Here is a 20,286-nt window from a genome sequence, read left to right as displayed (position 1 = left end):
TCAGAGACTGCGTGTACTGATGAGTGTGGTTGGGGAGAGATGGAGAGGATTTGATGGACACAGTGAGGGGGAGGAGGGAATGGGTAGAGTCTGTGGAGGAGGGGGAGACACATGAGGCAGGTAGAGAAGGGAGAGGGGAAGATATGGTCAGAGGGAGGTGGGTAGGAGGTTGTGATCAGAGAGAGGCGGCAGAGAAAATGGACAAAACAAGGGGGAGGAGGAGATAGAGCAGGGATAGCAGGCGAAGATGCTAGTGCTACCGCAGGGAGCAAGCAGGGACTTGGTGGGGGCAGGAAAGGGCTATTAAGTGCTGTGGAGGAATGGAAAAGTGAGGGCATAGGACTAGAGAAGGTGAAAGGACTTCAAGGTGAACTGGCAGGATAAGACGAGCATAGTACTGGAGTGGGAACAGGGAAAGGGATAGGTAGATGGTTGAGAGAGACTAGTGAAAGTTTAGGCCAGGTGGATTACGAGAATGAAGAATATGTTTTAGGGAAAGTTGCCATTGTGCATTTCAGTAACGCTGGTTTTCATAGGAAGAATCTAGATGTTGTGGAGTGATCAATTAAAGTGAACCACATTATTTTGGGTGGCATGTTAAGCAACTGGGTGGGCCAGCTGTCTCTTTGCCATATTTTAGTGTGGTCATTCATGTGAACAGGCAGCTTGTTATCTGTAATGCTCATGTGCAAAGTGGCACAGTATTTGCAGTATAGTTGGCAGATCACAGAGCTACTATCACAGGTGGCCCTGTCTTTGGTGGGGCGGAAGATGCATGCAACAGGACTGGAGTAGATGATAGTGGGATGTGTGGGATAAGTATCGCATCAAGGTCTGGTGCAGGCAATGAGCCATGAAGAAAGGGGTTGAGAGCAGGCTTGGAATAGGGTGGTGGAATACCAATGTGGGAGGATAGTGGGTAGGATTTTAATCATTTCAGGGCACAGTGACAGGTGGTCAAAACCTTGTAAGAGAATGTGGCTTCTTGTGTTAAGGATGACCAGGTGAAGTTAATGTGGGAGAAGGTGTCAAGTTTCTGTAGGACTCTGGATAGGGTGTCCTAGTCCTTTGTCCATATCACAAAGATATCATCAGTGAATGTAAAACAGGTAGAAGTTTGGGATTCTGGGTGGTTCGAAACAATTCCTGTAGGTGACCCATGAATAGCTTGGCACAGGATGGTGCTACATGGATACCCGTTGCTGTTTCAGATTTGTTTGTGTTGCCTTCAAATAAAAAATCCAAAAATTTGTTAGTTTGTAATTATACCACCCAAAAAAAAAAAAAATATATTGAGCCTGGTTTCAGTGTCCAGAGACTGTGGTCACGTGTGTGTGAGTTGGTTTGTGTAAGTGTGTGCGTGTATGTTGCCTATTTTCGATAAAAGCCTTGTTGGCCAAAAGCTCACTTTCCAACAGTCTTTTTGTTGTGCGTATCTACGACTCAGAATCTCCACTATACGGTGTGTAGCAACTATTCTTCTCATAAAACTGTTAAATTCCCTCCTGGATTTTCCATTGTTTGATTTTAAAAACTATTTCTGTGGTCATTTGTTACATGATCACAAATGTAAAAAATTCTCGAAAGTCTTGGAATTTCTGAAAATGATATCTTGCAAACATTGATAACTGGCAAAAAATCATAGAGATTCTCAATTTCATGATGAGTGAACCTTCAAGGTGCTAGTCGTACTTGCACCCGGACAATTTCTATTTCTAGCTGTTCTTCACCCTACTTTCAGGGTCATGGCAACTCTGTTTCTCTGAGTGACTATAGTTTCATGTTAATAAAATAGAAAGAAACTTCCACATGTGGAAGTTTCTTTCTATTTTATTTACATTATTAATTTGAACCCAACAATTACGTTTGTTATTGTCTGTTGCATTTCGAAATCTTTTCTATCATCTTACTTTCTCTTTTGGCCTTTAAATATGTCTGCTTGTGTCTGTATATGTATGAATGTGTGTGTGTGTGTGTGTGTGTGTGTGTGTGTGTGTGTGCGCGCGCGCGCGCGAGTGTGCACCTGTCCGTTTCTCCTTTTTTCCCCCGTAAGGTAAGTCTTTCCGCTCCCGGGATTGGAATGACCCCTTACCCTCTCCCTTAAAACCCACATCCTTTCGTCTTTCCCTCTCCTTCCCTCTTTCCTGAAGAAGCAACCGTAGGTTGCAAAAGCTAGAAATTTTGTGTGTGTGTTTGTGTGTTATTTCATTGTGCCTGTCTACCGGCGCTTTCCCGCTTGGTAAGTCTTGGAATCTTTGACTATAGTTTCACTTGCATATGTTACCTCTTGCTGAACCACTTTCTTCTAGTGTTTTAATTTTGTTTTGATTGGTAGATATTTTTATTGTATGTAGCCATGTTAGTTTTGGAGCCTTTATAGTTTTATTGGTTCTTTCTTACCAGGCAGGGTCTTCATTCAAGGTGTATGCCATTTCCTTGCTATTTAAATTGTTTCATATATTTATTTTTCTGTTATCTATTATTACTTAGTTTATTACTAGTGTTCCTGTTACCATCATGTCAGTCTTTTATAATGTTATCTGGAGTCCAATTTTTTGTGTCAACTTATTTGATTTCTGGCTTCTTGTATGTTATTAGCTAGTAATGCTAAATCATCTGTGACTCCTAACAATTTAAATTTGTTTGATATTTTATGGTTCCAATTTGTTTTTTCTTAGGATTTTCTTTGTAACAATGTCTCGGGGAGTATTCCAGAACAGTTGAAGAGTAGTTGTAATTAACTGTCACCCTGTCTTAAGCCTGTCATAATCGTAAATGGCTCAGATAGTTCTTTGAATTGATAATCTCAAAGACTGATATTACTAATGTTTTTGTGGCAACTGCTAATATCATGTGGTAGCAAAAACCTGTGCATTTTTGCGTTATTTATGCACAGAAATAATGCTGGCGCACTAAATTTGAGTCTCCTTAGAGATTACAGGTACTACATCACTTAAGCACTTAAAGTTTGAAAATATGCTTCTGATGGTCCCATGTTTTAATCTTACTCTGTACAGTCTTTAGAAATTTTGGAAGGTCTGACTAGAACCCCAATGAATTAATAGTGAACATATAGGTTTTAAGGTCCTGTTTTGTATCAGGCAGGTGCATGCCCATGAGCTGAAAGATTTCTGTTATCATCTTCTCATTGTTAAGCACAGAAGTTAGGATTTTCATGATGTCTGAAATAAGCAGCAGAACATTGAATGAGTTTATCTTGTAAGGTTTCTTCTTGCCGCTTCTCCCCACAAGGGAGTCTCTAGCAAGACTTCTACTTTCATTCTGTATATTCTTGTAGTAGCCAAATTTCATGCCACAGTATGTTTGCACTGACTGTTCTGGGAATACCAAATTGTGGAAGTGATTATTTCATTCTGTTTTAGGGATCTCTATTGCTGAAACTTAGATTGTCTGTTGTAGTATAAATCATTTATCGTCTGATGTGTTAAAGTTTCTTTGATGATTTACTTCTCCTTTAGCATAATAAAGCATTTAAAACTGTCATTTGTGTTAATAGGACAAAACGAAGAAAGTTCCCCATCAGTGGGTTTCAGCGTGTTATGGATCTGCACATGCCTGTGATTGGTGCTCCAAACCTGTCACAAACAAACCGGCACTATACTGCGAGAGTAAGTACATCATCAGAGTCACAATAGAGCAATATATTTTATAATATTGTAATTGAAGAAAGTGTGTTTTATAATTTTATTTTATGTAGTAATAATTATGAATCCATGACAACAATGGTGTTAAAACAAGCATTTACAGTATAATGATGCCTGCTAGCCCCTTCTCATGTTTGGCATTGGTATATTCTTTAGTTGAGTAGGCTACTGGTACATCTTTAACTGTCAACTGAAATGTCCTGTGTCTATAGTTTGCCACTGCTGTTGTTTTGAATAAAGTTTATTAGCAACGGTGGTCAAAGACTTCCAGTATAAAGAGCCACCCTCATTCTGCTAGTGGCCTTATCAAAGAGGACTGAGGAGAGGGTAGACATACAGAACACTTCCTTAACCTTATGGCAAAAGATGGAAGAATAAGCAACAATCAGCAGCATGAGAATGCAGAAGTCATTTGGTATCACTGAATTCAAGACACTTAATGTGTATCCAGCAAGTGAAAACATTTCGTGATGATGTCTCCATTCCCAAAAGATTCCAGATTTTTCCTCAATTTGAATCTCCAACAAACGAATACCAATAGGAACTTGACTTTGCAAAAAATAGTGAAAGAGTAAAGCTTTATGAAGTGGAGCATGAAATGTCAGAAGACTGGTGATGGTGGGGAAGCTAGCAAATGGAAATTCAAAGACTCCTCTAGATGATAGGAGTCAGTGATGGGAATGGAAAGAATGAAATATTCTCCATAAAATTTCTGATCTATTATTATCTTTTATATTTTATCTTATCTGCAATGCAGCAATATGACAAGGAAGTGTACTCTCACCAGTGCTTTTTAGTAGTCAGGGAGAACAACACCACAAGGAAAGTTCATCAAGAGTCAGCAGCAGGTGAATGAAAATCATAACATATATAGGTGACATCATGACTTGAGGAGACAATGAGCAGAAACTGGAAGACCAGCTTCATATTTGGCAGAAGGTAATTGAAGAAACACACGTGGAAGTAAGTTTAAGAAAATGTGAGGTAACAAAAATCAGCAGGGAAAATGAAAAAATGAAGGATATAAGTTGTGTTGGAAACATTATTAAAGAAACAGATGCTTTTGAACATTCATGAAGTAAGCTAACAAGGAAAGGAAACATCAAGGAAGAAACTTAGGAGAGGGTAGAAAACTGCTCGAAAGTTGATTATTGTGTATCAGACATAATTAAGAATTGGAAATACATGTTAAAGCAAAGATAACTTTATACTGATCACATTATCAACAAGTTTTGACCTATGGATCAAAAGACCATATGGGAAGACCAGAACAAAGTGGAGAGACTAGTTAAAGGATTGAGTGAATCTCAGAGTACTACAGTGGGAGGAAATGCTGAACGATAGACTGTGAGACAAGACGACAGCAAAAAAAGAAGGCAGACACAGATGAAGTGATCCTTGTTTCAGAAATAAACTGCTTTCTACTGTATATAAACTTTTCTTTTTATTTACAGTACGATGACCAGTTTCACGATATCAGATCACATCTTGACGTGTACATCTACAAAATAGGAAACGTGTCGTCGTCGTCGTCGTCTTCAGTCCAAAGACTGGTTTGATGCAGCTCTCTATGCTACTCCATCCTCTCCAAGCCTGCTTAGTACCTCTGCATTAGTTACATGATTGACCCATCTGATCTTCAGCATCCTTCTGCATTACCATATTTTGAAAGTGTCTATTCTCTTTTCATCTAAACTGTTTATTGTCGATGTTTCACTTCCGTACATGGCTACACTCCAAAGAAATACCTCCAGAAAAGACTTTGCTAACACTTATATTTTTATCTGAAATTAACAAATTTCTCCTCTTTAGAAATGTTTTTCTTGCCAGTCTACATTTTATATCCTCTGTACTTCGACCATCATCAGTTATTTTGCTCTCCAAATAGCAAAACTCATTTACTACTGTAAACGTCTCATTTCCTAATCTAATTCCCTGAGCATTACCCGATTTAATTAGACTACATTCCATTGTCCCCAGTTTGCTTTTGTTGATGTTCATCTTATATTCTCCTTTCAAGATACTGTCCATTCCGTTCAGCTGCTCTTCCAAGTCCTTTGATGTCTCTAACAAAATTACGATGTTATTTTCAAACCTCAAAGTTTTTATTTCTTCTCCTTTGAGTTTTATTCCTACTCAAAATTTTTCTTTTGCATCCTTTACAACTTGCTAGGTATACATACTGAATAACATGGAGAATAGGCTACAACACTGCCTCCACTCCCTTCTCAACCACTGCTTCGTTTTCAAGCTCCTCGGCTCTTATAACTGCCATCTGGTTTCTGTACTAATTGTAAAGAGCCTTTCACTCCCTTTACTTTACTCCTTCCACCTTTAGAATTTGAAAGGGAGTATTCCAGTCAACAATGTCAAAAGCTTTTTCTGTTTCTACAAATGTTATAAATGTAGGTTTGCCTTTTCTTAACCTATCTTCTGTGAGAAATCATAGGATCAGTACTGCCTCTTGTATTCCAATATTTCTCCAGAATCCAAATTGATCTCCTCAAAGGTCAGCTTCTATTCGTTTTTTCCATTGTTCTGTAGAGAATTCATGTTAGTATTTTGCTAAATTGGTAGTTCGGTAATTCTCACAGCTGCAAGCGCCTGCTTTCTTTGGAATTGGAATTATTATATTCTTCTTGAAGACTGAGGATATTTCACATGTCTCATAGATGTTGCTCACCTGGTGGAAGAGTTTTGTCATGACTTGCTCTCCCAAGGCTATCAGTAGTTCTAACTGAATGTTGTCTATTCCCGAGACCTTGTTTTGATTTAGGTCTTTCAGTGCTCTGTCAGATTCTTCACGCAATATTATGTCTCCCATCTCATCTTCTCCTACGCCCTCTTCCATTTCCATAATACTGCCCTCAAGTACATCTCCCGTGTATAGACATCTATATTCTCCTTCCACCTTTGTGCTTTCACTTCTTTGTTTAGGACTGGTTTGCTGACTGAGCTCTTGATAGTCATACAGGTGGTTCTCCTTTCTTCAAAGGTGTCCTTAATTTTCCTGTAGCCGGCATTTGTCTTTCCCACGTGATATGTTTCTACATCCTTACATTTGTCCTCTAGACATTCCTGTTCAGCCATTTTGCACTTTCTGTTGATCTCATATTTTACACGTATGTAAGCCTTTTGTCTGCTCCATTTACTGCATTTTTATGGTTTCTCCTCTCATCAGTTAAATTCAATATCTCGTGTGTTACCCAAGGATTTCTGCTAGGCCTTGTCTGTTTACCTACTTGATCCCCTGCTGCCTTCACTATTTCATCTCTCATAGCTACTTATTCTTCTTCTACTGTATCTCTTTCCCTTATTCTTGTCAATTGTTCCCTGATGCTCCCTCTGAAACACTCTGCAGCCTTTGGTTCTTTCAATTTATCCAGGTCCTATCTGTTTAAATTCCTACCTTTTTGCAGTTTCTTCAGTTTTAGACTACATTTCACAACAAATAAATTGTGGTCAAAGTCCATATCTGCCCCTGGAAATGTCTTAAAATTTAAAACCTGGTTCTGAAATCTGTCTTACCATTATATAATCTTTCTGAAACCTTCTAGTGTTTCCAGGCCTCTTCCACACATACAACCTTCTTTCATGATTCTTAAACCAAGTGTTAGCTATGATTAAGTAATGCTCTCTCCAAAATTCCACCAGGTGGCTTCCTCTTTCATACACAGCTGAAGGCTGGTTATTTCTGAAACAGGAAGAAGAAGAAGAAGGAGGAGGAGGAGGAGGAGGAGTCTTTCACAATGCAATAGGCAGTTTCAGACAGACAGACAGACAGACAGTGGTCATCTTTAGACTAAAGGCACTTGTTGCAAGTGATAACCATTGTATTGGGAGTAGTATTGACAATGCAGTGGGATGCACTTGTAGCATGTACTTTTAGTCTGAAGATGTTCATTGGCTGGTCAAAACCAGTGATAGCATTGTGAAATGCTTTTGTGAAAATGTCATAAAAATGTAAAAAATAAAACAATAAATTGGGAAGAAGGTTTGCGATTTCTGATCAGATAGGGTAAAGTCTACAGCAGCAGAAAATAGTATAATGGGATTAAGAATTGTTACACAATAAGGCTGCTTGTGGAGTAAGGAATAGGAAATTAAGAAAACAGTTAGCTGCTGTGAACTGTTCAATTTGACAGCAAATCAGCACCAACAACAGCATCTCAGGTATTCATACCAACATCATGAACCGGAGATGAACAGATAGATGGAGTATATAAGGGATTGAGTAGATAACTCAGAATTTGAATTGAGATAAAAATATAATGATCACAGGGAATTTGAACACTATAGTAGAACAAGGACTTGGAGACAGGGTTACAGGAAAATATGGGCTAACCAGTAGGAATGACAGAGGAAGAAGACACCTTAAGTTCTTCAATCAATGCCAGCTAGTAATAACAAGCACTCTCTTAAAATGTCAAATTCTGCATTTTAATGCATACCCAGCAGCAAATAGAAACCTCATCACAATTTAGTAGTGATGGAGAGGAAGAGGAAAAAAATTATCAGAGAGGATCAGTTTGAAAAAAAGTAAGATACTTTAGTGTTGAGGCATGATGAGTGCATTTAATGTTCTCTGAGGTTGTACGTACTGTGATAATGAATATAACAATAGACAGTTCAGTTGAAGAGGAATGGACATCACTAAAAAGAAGTTGGACTGACAGATATGGGTAAAAAAAAGTTAAGGCTTGTGGTATTATTGGCAGGAAGGGCAGGTTCAGCTGCTTAGTTGCAAAGGTATTGCTGTCCTTGGTGCACAACTGCACCTTTCCTGTGTGAAGTGTGAGAGTTGTGTGTTAAAGTTTGTTGGTTGAGTATAGCTGACTGTAATGGGTGTGTGCACACTGGCCATGCCAAGCATTACTTGACTTTGGTGGAGAAAAAGAATTGCTCCTATATAAGTGACTTCTGATGAAATCAGTAGGGAGTGCAGCAAAACTGAAGTTAAATGGCTCTAGGAAAAATATGAAGAAATTGAAAAAGAATTGGTCCTCAGAAGGGCAAAATAACTTTTAGTGAAACTAAAAGCAAAGATGACATCAAGAGTACAAAAGGAAAGACATGGTCAAATGCAGAAGAGACAGTAGATTGGTGGAAAAAGTACACTTAGTACCTCTGTGCTGATGTGATAGAAGAACAAATGAGTCAGGATTTGAATGACATGGGTGATCCATTATTGCAGCCAGCATCTGGCAAAGCTTTATAAGGCTAGTCGTCAAACAAGGCAGAAGGATATACAACATTTGTTTGAAATGTCTAATGTCATTGGGGGAAGTGTCAACAAACAAATCTTCGTGTAGAACGTGTAAGACTGTAGACACTTTCAAAAGAATATTGTCCACACTATCTTATAGGTAATGACGGCAGTGAAATCCAAGAACTGTCACACAATTGGCCTAACAGCTCAAGCATCCACATTGCTGGCAACTATAATATAAGAATGGGAAGAAAATTGAGGTGTTAGATGATGGTCAGTTCAGATTTAAGGAAGGTAAAGGTTTCATGAAGGCAGTTCTGATGTTGCCCTTGGTAATGGAGACAAGATTTTAAAAAGTCAAGCTACTCGTGTAATTTGTCAGTGTAGAAAATTATATTGCGAATATAAAATGACGAAATTTTTTTTTTTAGATTTTCAGAAAAATTGGTACAAGCTATAGGGAACGAGTGCTAACATAAAATGTGTTCAAAAACTAAGAGGCAACAATAAGAACTGGAGATTGTGGGAGAAGTGCTCAGATTTAAAAAGGCCAAAAACAGGGGTGCACTCTTTCTTCTCTACTGTTCAGCATGTACACATGGTGAAAATATAAGAAAATTTCACAAGTTGGATTAAAATGTAGGGTCAAAAGGTATCAATAATAATATTGCTGATTACATTGCTATCCTTAGTGAATTGCAGGACCTGTTGAATGGAATAAAGAGTGTAGTGAATACACAATATGGATGGAAAGTAAAACAAAGAGTGACTTTTAGTAATAAGGAGCAGCAGAAAAGAGATTAATGATGAACTGAACATTGAAATTGGGTATCATACAGTAGCAAAAAAAGAATAATTCTAGTGCCTTGGAAGCAAAATTACAAATGATGGAATAAGCGTGGGAGGATATAAAAACAGACCAGCAAAGGTAAGAGTGTATTCCTCACCTAAAGTAAGTCTACTAATATCAAACATAGGCCTTAATTTGGGATAGAATCACTGAGAATGTTTATGCTGAGCACAGCATTGAACAGGAGTGAATTTTGTACTATGGGAAAACCCAAAAGAAGAAAAACAAAGCATTTGAAATGTGATGTTACAGAAAGACACTGAAAATTATGTGGACTGGTAGGGTAAATTGTGAGGTGGCTCTGTCCAGGATTGGTGAGGACAGCAATTTGTGGAAACCACTGATTAGATAGGACAAATGTTAAAGATATCAGGGAATAAGTTGTGTCATTGCAGAAGAGAAGGTAGAGGTGAAACTGTGTAGGGAAAGGCAGAAATTGAAATATATATAACAGAATAGCTTTTTGTCTGCAGCTTCGTCTGCATAGACATGTCACATATATTTCACACTCATTTAACATATTCCATAAATATTTCTACACACATATCAGCTGTATCACTAGCAAATTTCACCCTGTAGTTTTGTTTGAATTCTGAGGAAACTTGTAATTTTCCAGTGACTCACTGTTGTTTCAAGAAAAAAGGACTGTTGTAGACACCTGTATGCTTCTCCATGGTTTTACACAATGCAATAAGAGAGAGGATGTTAAGTGTGTCTGTGTTATTGAGCTGTATGGCATGATTTTTGCCCCTGAAACATGAGGAGGATGTTATTTGCTCACTGAGTGCTCTTTCTCATGATGTGGTTGATGCACTGAGCAATGCAAATAAGTCAGATTGTACTTTATCCCTTTAAAATATTCCATGTCAACTAAATGCAGGAAAGAAGTGTGAACAGGTCATTTTCAGACTTTTCTATACACCATCCCCTCTCATCCTCACCCTTGCCCATAATGGAAGCAGGTGCATCTTAGTCCCACAGTATTTTTATACACATAATGAGCCACGTGCGTACTAAATGTGGATGAAATTTCTCCAGACATTCCAGAATTTTGTTTTTATTTCATGGCTTTTCACCTCAAACCCTCATCCAAAGGGGTGGTAAGCATGTTTTACTGTCACGGTAAATTATCCCAGATAGCAAATGATTCATGTGTAAGTTCTGACAGTTCTGATAGCAATTCCTACAGGCATTGCAGACATAAGCTGATTTCTCACTGTCTTTGCACCCATACCACCACTCGTTATTTCCACCTCTAGGGATGAAACGTCATTAGGACTGTCACCAGTAAGTCTAGCATCCCTAAAACTATTGATTCAATGCTAATATTAGCTATTACCGAATATTTTTGTACTCACTTCTTGTCATCCCCTCCCCAGGGGTGATTATTGTATATATTTCCACCTCAATATCTGTATAAAAATAATTATAGAAATAGTGAGTCATATATGTACAACATTTGATTAAAATTGCTCCAGTTATTCCTCAGTTAAGCTTCTATGTCATCCCCTTTTTGACTTCTACCCCTGTGGGTGGCAGGTGGTTCTTACACTCACAGCAGCCTTCTTGAGCATTCACATAACAATTCATCAAAGTTTCATTGGAGTAGGCTGAATGGTATAGGAACACATGGAAGACAAACAAATAAATATTCATTTTTACATCGAACAATGTAAAATCCAGGATGGAATGTAACATTTTTATATGATAGATAAAGTGTATTGAGAATGTTGGGTGCAAGTACTACTCTGACAGGAAGTAGTGGAGGCATGAATCAAACCAATTTGAAGACTCCTACACACAAAGAAAAATGTTGTGCATTCTTTTTTCCTATTTAATGGGTTGTGAGTGGCATAGATGAATTTACAGGGTATTTATACTGTTAATACTGTTACGTGCAAGGAATCCTCTTACCAGTTAAAACTCTATACTTCTAAGAATGTAAAATCATTTTACAAACTTGAAGGAAAGGTGGAGTAGGGTGGGTTGGTCACTCTGTTCTTCACTCCAAAACAAGGGGATAAGTCCATGATACAAGATGTCCATGAATTCTTCATTTTGAGTTATCAGTGAAAGTTTATCCTCAACACATTTCAAGGTAAAATTCACCCATCGAAATTTGTAATCAGTGATTACAAGTCACTATATGAAGAGGTGGGTAAGATTCTGAAATTGACCATTTATTTTATTTATTTATTTATCCATCTGTAGACAATAAATATTGTATGGATGTTGCCCAGAAATACATGTAAATTTATGGAAAACAATTTGGGCAAAAGGAACAACCAAAATTTTCCATTAAATAGTAAAACGAATAATACATACAAAATCGTACAAAAAATGTACAAAGAATAATACTTGGTCATGCAAGACACAGTGATACAACTTTTTATATATGTGTACTAACAGTATTGTAGCTGCATAGTCGGATTGCCGTAAAGCTTTACATTTGTCTTCCCCAGGCAAGAAGCCCTTATATTCACTACAATAATTCAGTAAAGATTTTACCACTCTCAGCAACCGTCCATCAGATATACAAAATTAACAGAAACTTTAGGGGATAAAATACAGTGTTTTCAGTTTTGCCGCAATATAAACATTATCAGAATTATTTATTGGCCTAAATAGTCATGTGTGTATGTGCGGATGGATATGTGTGTGTGTGCGAGTGTACACCTGTCCTTTTTCCCGCCTAAGGGATGTCTTTCAGCTCCCGGGATTGGAATGACTCCTTACCCTCTCCCTTAAAACCCACATCCTTTCGTCTTTCCCTCTCCTTCCCTCTTTCCTGAAGAAGCAACTGTCGGTTGCAAAAGCTAGAAATTCTGTGTGTGTGTTTTATTTATTGTGCCTATCTACCGGCACTTTCCCGCTTGGTAAGTCTTGGAATCTTTGTTTTTAATATATATAAAATAGAAAGAAACTTCCACATGGGAAAAATATATTAAAAACAAAGATTCCAAGACTTACCAAGCGGGAAAGCGCTGGCAGACAGGCACAATGAACAAAACACACAAACACACACACAGAATTACTAGCTTTCGCAACCGATGGTTGCTTCTTCCCTCTTATTCCAAGACTTACCAAGCGGGAAAGCACCGGTAGATAGGTACAATAAATAAAACACACAAACACACACACAGAATTTCTAGCTTTTACAACCGGCGGTTGCTTCTTCAGGAAAGAGGGAAGGAGAGGGAAAGACGAAAGGATGTGGGTTTTAAGGGAGAGGGTAAGAAGTCATTCCAATCCCGGGAGCAGAAAGACTTACCTTAGGAGGCAAAAGGACAGGTATACACTCGCACACCCATACACATATCCATCCGCATATATACAGATGAAGCAACCGTGGGTTACGGAAGCCTGAATTTTGTGTGTGTGTTTGTGCTTGTTTGTGTCTCTATCAGCATACCAACACTTTCGTTTGGTAAGTTACATCATCTTTGTTTTTAGATATATTTTTCCCACATTGAATGTTTCCCTCTTATATGAAACGAAGGTACTGTTAGAACTTTAACCTTGTTGAATAAGGGTTTGCATTGTGTCTTGTGTTATTATTTGTGTAGCTGTCTTCTGTAACAGGAAGATTTGTTTTAGACAGCAAGTGGTGGAACCCCAAAATATTACTCCATATGTTTCAAGAGACTGAAAATAGCCAAAATATGCCATCCTGGCACCCTATGCGATACAGACATTTGCAATAATTCTAAGAGCAAAACAGGCCGAGTTAAATTTCTGCACAAGTTTTATTGCACGATCATTAAAATTATGTTTTTCATCTAAATGTATCCCCAGCAATTTTGTTGTTGCCACACTGTCTGGGGCCTTGTCACCCAACAACAATCAAGATTTACATTTTAACATATTTTCCCAGACTGCATATAATTTGTTTTATTTTCATTTAATGTCAACTGGTTTGCATTGAACCACGTATGGACATCCTTTATTACTTGATCAGTAGTTGTTTACAGCATTTTCTTTGGTTGGAGTAACCTGACCTCAGTTCTACTACCTGTCTCTGTCTTGTAGGTGTGACTCACACCACTTTTATCCTGTCCCATGAATACCTAATGCTTCCAGTTTTTCTAAAAGACTGCCATGATTGATAGTGTTAAATGCTTTATAGAGATCTAAATTTCTTCCAACTATGCTGTTGTCTTTTTCTAGATTTTTGATTATTTGTTCAGTGTCGCACATTAGTGGTGTTTCTGTATTTTTACTTGCCTGGAAGCCATGCTGATTTCTATTTAGTAACTTATGGTCATTTAGATATTTGTTCATTCTGTGCTTCATTAATTTTTCTATTATTTTGGAAAATGCTGGCAGGAGGGATATTGGCCGATAGTTTTCTACGTTATGCTTGTCGTCATTTTTGAATAATGGCTTCACTTTTGACATTTTCATCCTTTCCAGAAACTACTCCACTAAGTGATAAGTTGGCCATGTATGCCAAGGGCCTTGAGATTTGTGCAGCTGTCATTGTTATGACATAAAAGTGCATCTCATCTACTCTTGCTGGTATTTTAGGTTTCAAGCTTTTTATTACTTTGAACCTCATATTCATCTGTTGGATCTATCCTCATGCTACAAGCAGCTTTTGGAAATAGTTTTTTTTTAGCTTAATGTAGTTGATGCATTTATGAAATAATTCTTGATGTAATTTGGCAAATCTTGTTTTTTAATATTGAAGTTTTCTGTGTTTTTGAGAATGATATCCTAGTCTTCACATATATTTCCTGTTTCAGCCTCACAATACCCTATATGGCTTTTGATTTGTTACCAGACCATCTTATTAAGTTGTCATTACTCATAGATTTTCCCTTGGCAATTACTTTTCGATATACCCTCTTGTAATTCTTAACATATTCTATGAACTGTGGATCTGTCGATGCCTTCAATTTCGTATTTAGTCTCTTTAGAGTTCCACAAGAAGTTCTGATGCCAGCTGTGATCCAAGAACTTGGCTTTGTATTGTAATGTGATGTGATTTTTGACAGCTTCCTTAGAAAACAAATTTTGAAATATCCTATGAAAATTGAAGGAAAAAGTGTTACATGCAACATTCGTATTTGTTAGGAACAGCACTTCTGCCCAGGATTCACTAGTTAGGATATTTGTAAATTCTATACTGTTCTCAATGGAAAACTTTCTTTTATATGTGAAGTGCACTTTTTTTTTTCCTTGCAGTGGCATTGAAGGAATTTGGAGGACAAGAGCATTATGGTCTGATAACCCCAAATCAATATTTGTTACTTCTACTTCTATGGATTGTACATTTGAAGATATATTATCTATAAGACTGTTTGTAGTATATGTTATTCTTGTGGGTTCATTTGTGTGGCAACAGATTGAAACTACATAATAGATTTAGGAAGTGATTTGTTAGCCTACTTTCACTCATATGATTATGTTGAAATCCCCACAGACAACTACAGTGGCTCTTTCAGTAAAAAGAATGTTTAGCATTGTTTCTACTTCATTAATGAATATGTCTATATCCCCAGTAGGTCGTCTGTAAATTGCTATGTGAACGGTAATGGGAATGTGATTGATTCACTATTTATTTTCACATTGCTAAGACAAGAACTGTCCTATTGGTTGATCAAGGTGGCCAACATTTGTGTGTATAACTACCAGGAACAAGCTGCTCACTCTATCACATGAAAGATATTTCATGGACAGTTCAAATATCTACATCACATTCAACTTAATCATAACCACAGAAGGATCTTTGTGATAGGTTTATTGCCCTGACTGCTAATCCATTGTTTGTCTTCTCTGTCATTTTCATAAATTAATTACTATTTTCACAATCAGCATTTGTCGATAGATTAAAATCTATGTTAGGTACAAGAAGCAGTTTATGATTAATGGGTAAACTGGAAATGTAGTATATGTTTTTCCAGCATGTTTTAGAGGTGCTGTCTGCAAGGGCTTTATTAAAAACATTCTTACAGGCTTTCTACAGGACTTAGTGCTACAAATAAGGGGAAGGTCATGTTTGCACATTTTTCACATTGTTAAGGATGTTCCAAAATTGTGTCTGCGTTGATAAAATGTTGGTGGAGGACCAGTTTCACAGCTTGCACCTGGACATTGGATTAGTATATGTTTAGCTGCCAAAAAGAAATTAACTTATGCAGCAGACATTCATAATGTAGACACACTTCATTGTTCTGTCGTGGAAACCTGCAAAACCATTTGACACCATCTGAAAGTACAAAACTGTTGAAGCTGTGGTGGCTACTTGTTGACTTGCTGCCTGTTGAGTTTTGTCTTGGGATCTTTGGTCAGTGTTTGTTTACTGATTTTTTTTCTCAAACTGTCAGCAAAAAATGTTGAGGCAAAAGTGATAGGCAATGTGTCACCATATATAAGTGTTTAGAGTGTTTATCAGGATGTAACAGTCCATGATCTGGCAAATATGTACACGTGTGAAAGCAAATTCAGTCTGTAGTACTCTTGTCTCGATGCAAGAACTCCCCCCCCCCCCCCTTCCTCCCCTCTTGTCCCTTAATGTTGTAATATCCTATGTAAAGAATGGTAAAAATGTTTCTTTCCTCTTAAGAGAGATAGTTGTCAGGGTCATATAATGAAAATGAAGAATGGAATATACATCATAAAAGTGAGAAGACATAGATGATATGCTTGGAACGTTACTTATGTATGAGGTTTTCAAATAGATGTTAGAGTTGTCATGCAATCAGTTAATTTTGATTACTTGCAACTGGTATCAGATGTTCTTGTTTCAACTGTACGAATGGAGAAGAGAAGTGTGCACCACATAAATGATATTCTGACTTGACAGATCTCTCTGGTCCCTAAAACTGTTAGCTAACCTCACTATCATTTTCTCAGTAAGTAATCATACTTTCACTTAGTGTGCTGATAGCAGCTCTGCAATTTATTTATTTGTAGTTATTAAAGATAACAAACCATTTTAAAAAAGTTTTTTAATGTTACAGATTGCATGACTACTGTCCACCAGAATTCATGTAAAGATCAGATTCAAGACTGTAGCAAACCAAAGATTTCTAAGGTAAAGTAACTGCTTTATTTTTGTTACCTTAGGTTTAATGTGACCACCAAATAATGACAGCTACTTGAGAGTTCATCAAAAAATGAATGACTATGTTGTCAATTACATATACATTTCGTTTGGTAAGTTACAGCATCTTTGTTTATATATAATAGAGGGAAACATTCCACACACAAAATTCGAGCTTTCACAACCCATGGTTGCTTCATCAGGAAAGAGGGAAGGAGAGGGAAAGACGAAAGGATGTGGGTTTTAAGATAGAGGGTAAGGAGTCATTCCAATCCTGGGAGAGGAAAGACTTACCTTAGGGGGGAAAAAAGGACAGGTATACACGCGCACACACACACACACACACACACACACACACACACACACACAAGCAGACATATGTAAAGGCAAAGAGTTTGGGCAGAGATGTCAGTCGAGGCGGAAGTACAGAGGCAAAGATGTCGTCCGGGTTATCTGGATACTTCCCACTAACACCAACCTGTCAGAACTCCGGAGATGCAAACTTGCCCATCAGTATATCCTCTCTTCCCGTTACCCACCAAGCCTCAACCTCCGTTAATTTCAAGTAGCCGCCGCTCATACCTCACCTGTCATTCAACAACATCTTTGCCTCTATACTTCTGCCTTGACTGACATCTCTGACCAAACTCTTTGCCTTTACATATGTCTGCTTGTGTCTGTATATGTGTGGATGGAAATGTGTGTGTGGCGCGCACAAGTGTATATCTGTCCTTTTTTCCCCCTAAGGTAAGTCTTTCCTCTCCCGGGATTGGAATGATTCCTTAGCCTCTCCATTAAAACCCACATCCTTTCGTCTTTCCCTTTCCTTCCCTCTTTCCTGATGAAGCAACCACGAGTTGCGAAAGCTTGGATTTTGTGTGTGTGTGTGTGTGTGTGTGTGTGTGTGTGTGTGTGTGTGTGTGTTTGTTTGTTTGTGTGTCTATCAACATGCCAACGCTTTCCTTTGTAAGTTAGATCATCTTTTCACAAATCTGTACCAACACATGCTAAGCTCATATTTTTGTTCACTGAATGCCAGGTGCCATCCTGAAGTTAGGGACATGACACCAAATTGAGTGCTGATGTCTACAGCACTGTGAATCTCGTGGAGGAAGAGAGTGAGCTGAGTTTCCTAAGATCTCTGTTTTCTATTTTAGAGCTAAGTCTGTGATAGTACGTAACACATCCTTGGCACACACAAGTCTGTTCAGTCTACATGATAACTCCATAACATATTTTTATTTACTAACACACGAAGGAATTTGACATTTTGCAGTGTCCAATTTTTTGTCCAAATAGTATTTTTCACTTATACATTGTACTGATTGTTTTGTGGTGTAATGAACAGTTTCTGTTTTTACAAAGCTTAATTTCAAATTATTATTTTTGACCCTTGCCTCCACTTCCCCAACTGTCTGCTCAGTGCAATGGATTAAGCCTTCATCAGTTTTATGGCAGACTATCGCTATTGAGTCATTTGCATAAAGGATGGTATCTAACTGAACCTGGCATGGAATATTATTGATGTAATACAAAAATAGTATATTTTTATGGAACCACTGCATATTACTAAGCTTTTTTTATAGTGTTACATGTAGTGTACTACTGTTTCCAAACCTTTGTGGTTTCCTTAAGGAGCTACAAAATTTGGCAGCTCTCACTTAGAGAGATGAGTGTCTTGCACCTGTTACAGCATTTGATTATCACCAATGCTGCAGTTTTAGGAGATGAAAATTTCTCCCTTCATGATGAAGAGGAAAATAAGATTGTTTCACCTATAACATTACACTGAAGAATCAGTAACAATAATTGAAAATAGTAAATTCTGTATTTACCCTTTCCATTGTGCGCTCATTACCAGAGGGAATAGAAAAATTGCCGAGAATTCTTCCGAGTTGTATGGCTGTGGTCCATGGAACTCTTTTATCCATGACGTTTCATCAAAAGCTATGTTGGACCATCTTCGGAGATGTCCAACATAGCTTTGGACAAAATCTCAGGGATAGAAGAGTTCCGTGGACCACCACCATGCATCCTGGAGGAATTCTCGGCAGCTGAAACATCTGGCTTCATTGTATCAATAGAAATATTCCTGACGCTAGGAAGTGGATGGTCATTGCCCACTTTTTCCATTTAGTTTTTTTCTTTCTCACTTTTTTTGCTTGATGCTACTAGACAAAGCCTGCACATCTATGACAAGATTGTCTCTTTGCAAGTACTGTCTTTCGGCTTGGCTTAAATTTCTTGTTTTACATTGCCTCATTCTTTGTAATTCAGGTAATATCGAAGTCACTATGAGCTGTATTTTGCATTTTTATGTTATGATGTGTTGTATTCATTTGTAAATTTTGAGATGTCTGTTCAAGATATTTCTACTAAACTGAAGTAACTCTGGTTTATATATCGTTTGTTTAATTCTCACACTTACAAGCAGCTCAAAATCCAAACATGTTTTGCATATGATAAAATGAATGTGCAGTAGTTCAGGATGGTGATTGATGTTATGTGATCTTCCAATGTAGCTAAATGAGCTTCATTTTTTAACTTGGTGTTTTGTTGATGTTTTAAAGTTGTTATTGAAGCAGTTAACTAAATCACAAGAATATTATTTTATATTTCAGAATTCAGGAAAGGGCACAGCATTTCCTGCAGTTATGTCAACATCAAAGCTGTCAGGAAATAAGAGGGGCTCAAGTTCCACACAGAGCCAAAATCATCACAGTTCTTCCAGTAGTAGGTAAGTGGTGGATTTCTTCCTTGATCACTGTACCTGTAATATGTATGAGCCAGTTCATAGCTTGTAGTTGGTTTATGCATTAGGTGTTAATACAATGATCTGTTGAAGAAGATTAGAGCACCATTGCACATTTAGATTACTTTACTAGAGAATGGCTTTGTAATTAGAATATCATGGAGCACACTGAAAGAAAGTGACAAACAAATATAGTTTCCAAGGACCATACCAGAATAGAGTAGCACTTTAAAAAAGTTACATTGATGACTGTTGGAAATGACATACAGAATCAGATGAAATGCAGTGATGAAAATTCCATGATATTAACAATAAAACAAAAAGAGCAAAGATAACTATACATTTAAAGATGATGGCTGTGTGGTACAAAGAAACACTTAGTGTTACAGATACATTACTATTTTTCGACTTGCTTCTCTTTTTCAAGATTAAGTACACTCTCACACAGACATTAAACACACCAGCCACAGTGATGGTGGCCATAGGTGGGTGTACTTTGGGATGTGGTGTATGAATGTAGGTAATTATACTAGCTCAATAATGTAGAACACTCACTCACTCACACCCCCCCCCCCCCTTTTTTTCAGTCACCCCAACAGTTTAGGCATGCTCTCTACACAGAAACTGAGTGTGTGTGTGGCATCGACCTGTCAGGTTTACGCACACACACTCACACACAAACCAACAGATTACATTCTGTGGTATAATATGTCCCATTCATGACACTGGGTGGCATTTGTTTAAGTTATTATCCCCCCCCTC

General features: G+C 37.7%; 1 protein-coding gene across 10 annotated transcripts in view; it reads left to right on the top strand.

The window, feature by feature from the left end:
• Nucleotides 1–20,286, top strand: part of LOC126273157 (rho guanine nucleotide exchange factor 18) — a 552,051-nt gene that overhangs the window by 334,548 nt on the left and 197,217 nt on the right. For all 10 annotated transcript variants that reach the window (XM_049976619.1, XM_049976617.1, XM_049976623.1 and 7 more), the window contains 3 exons: nt 3,518–3,629; nt 16,690–16,763; nt 19,394–19,509. In XM_049976619.1, the coding sequence (XP_049832576.1) occupies nt 3,518–3,629; nt 16,690–16,763; nt 19,394–19,509 (302 nt within the window). The remainder of the gene's footprint in view (nt 1–3,517; nt 3,630–16,689; nt 16,764–19,393; nt 19,510–20,286) is intronic.

The sequence above is a fragment of the Schistocerca gregaria genome, chromosome 5, assembly GCF_023897955.1.
Source record: "Schistocerca gregaria isolate iqSchGreg1 chromosome 5, iqSchGreg1.2, whole genome shotgun sequence".
Taxonomy (NCBI): Eukaryota; Metazoa; Arthropoda; class Insecta; order Orthoptera; family Acrididae; genus Schistocerca; species Schistocerca gregaria.
The sequence above is the reverse complement of the archived record's forward strand: the minus strand, read 5'-3'. Positions and strand labels throughout refer to the sequence as shown.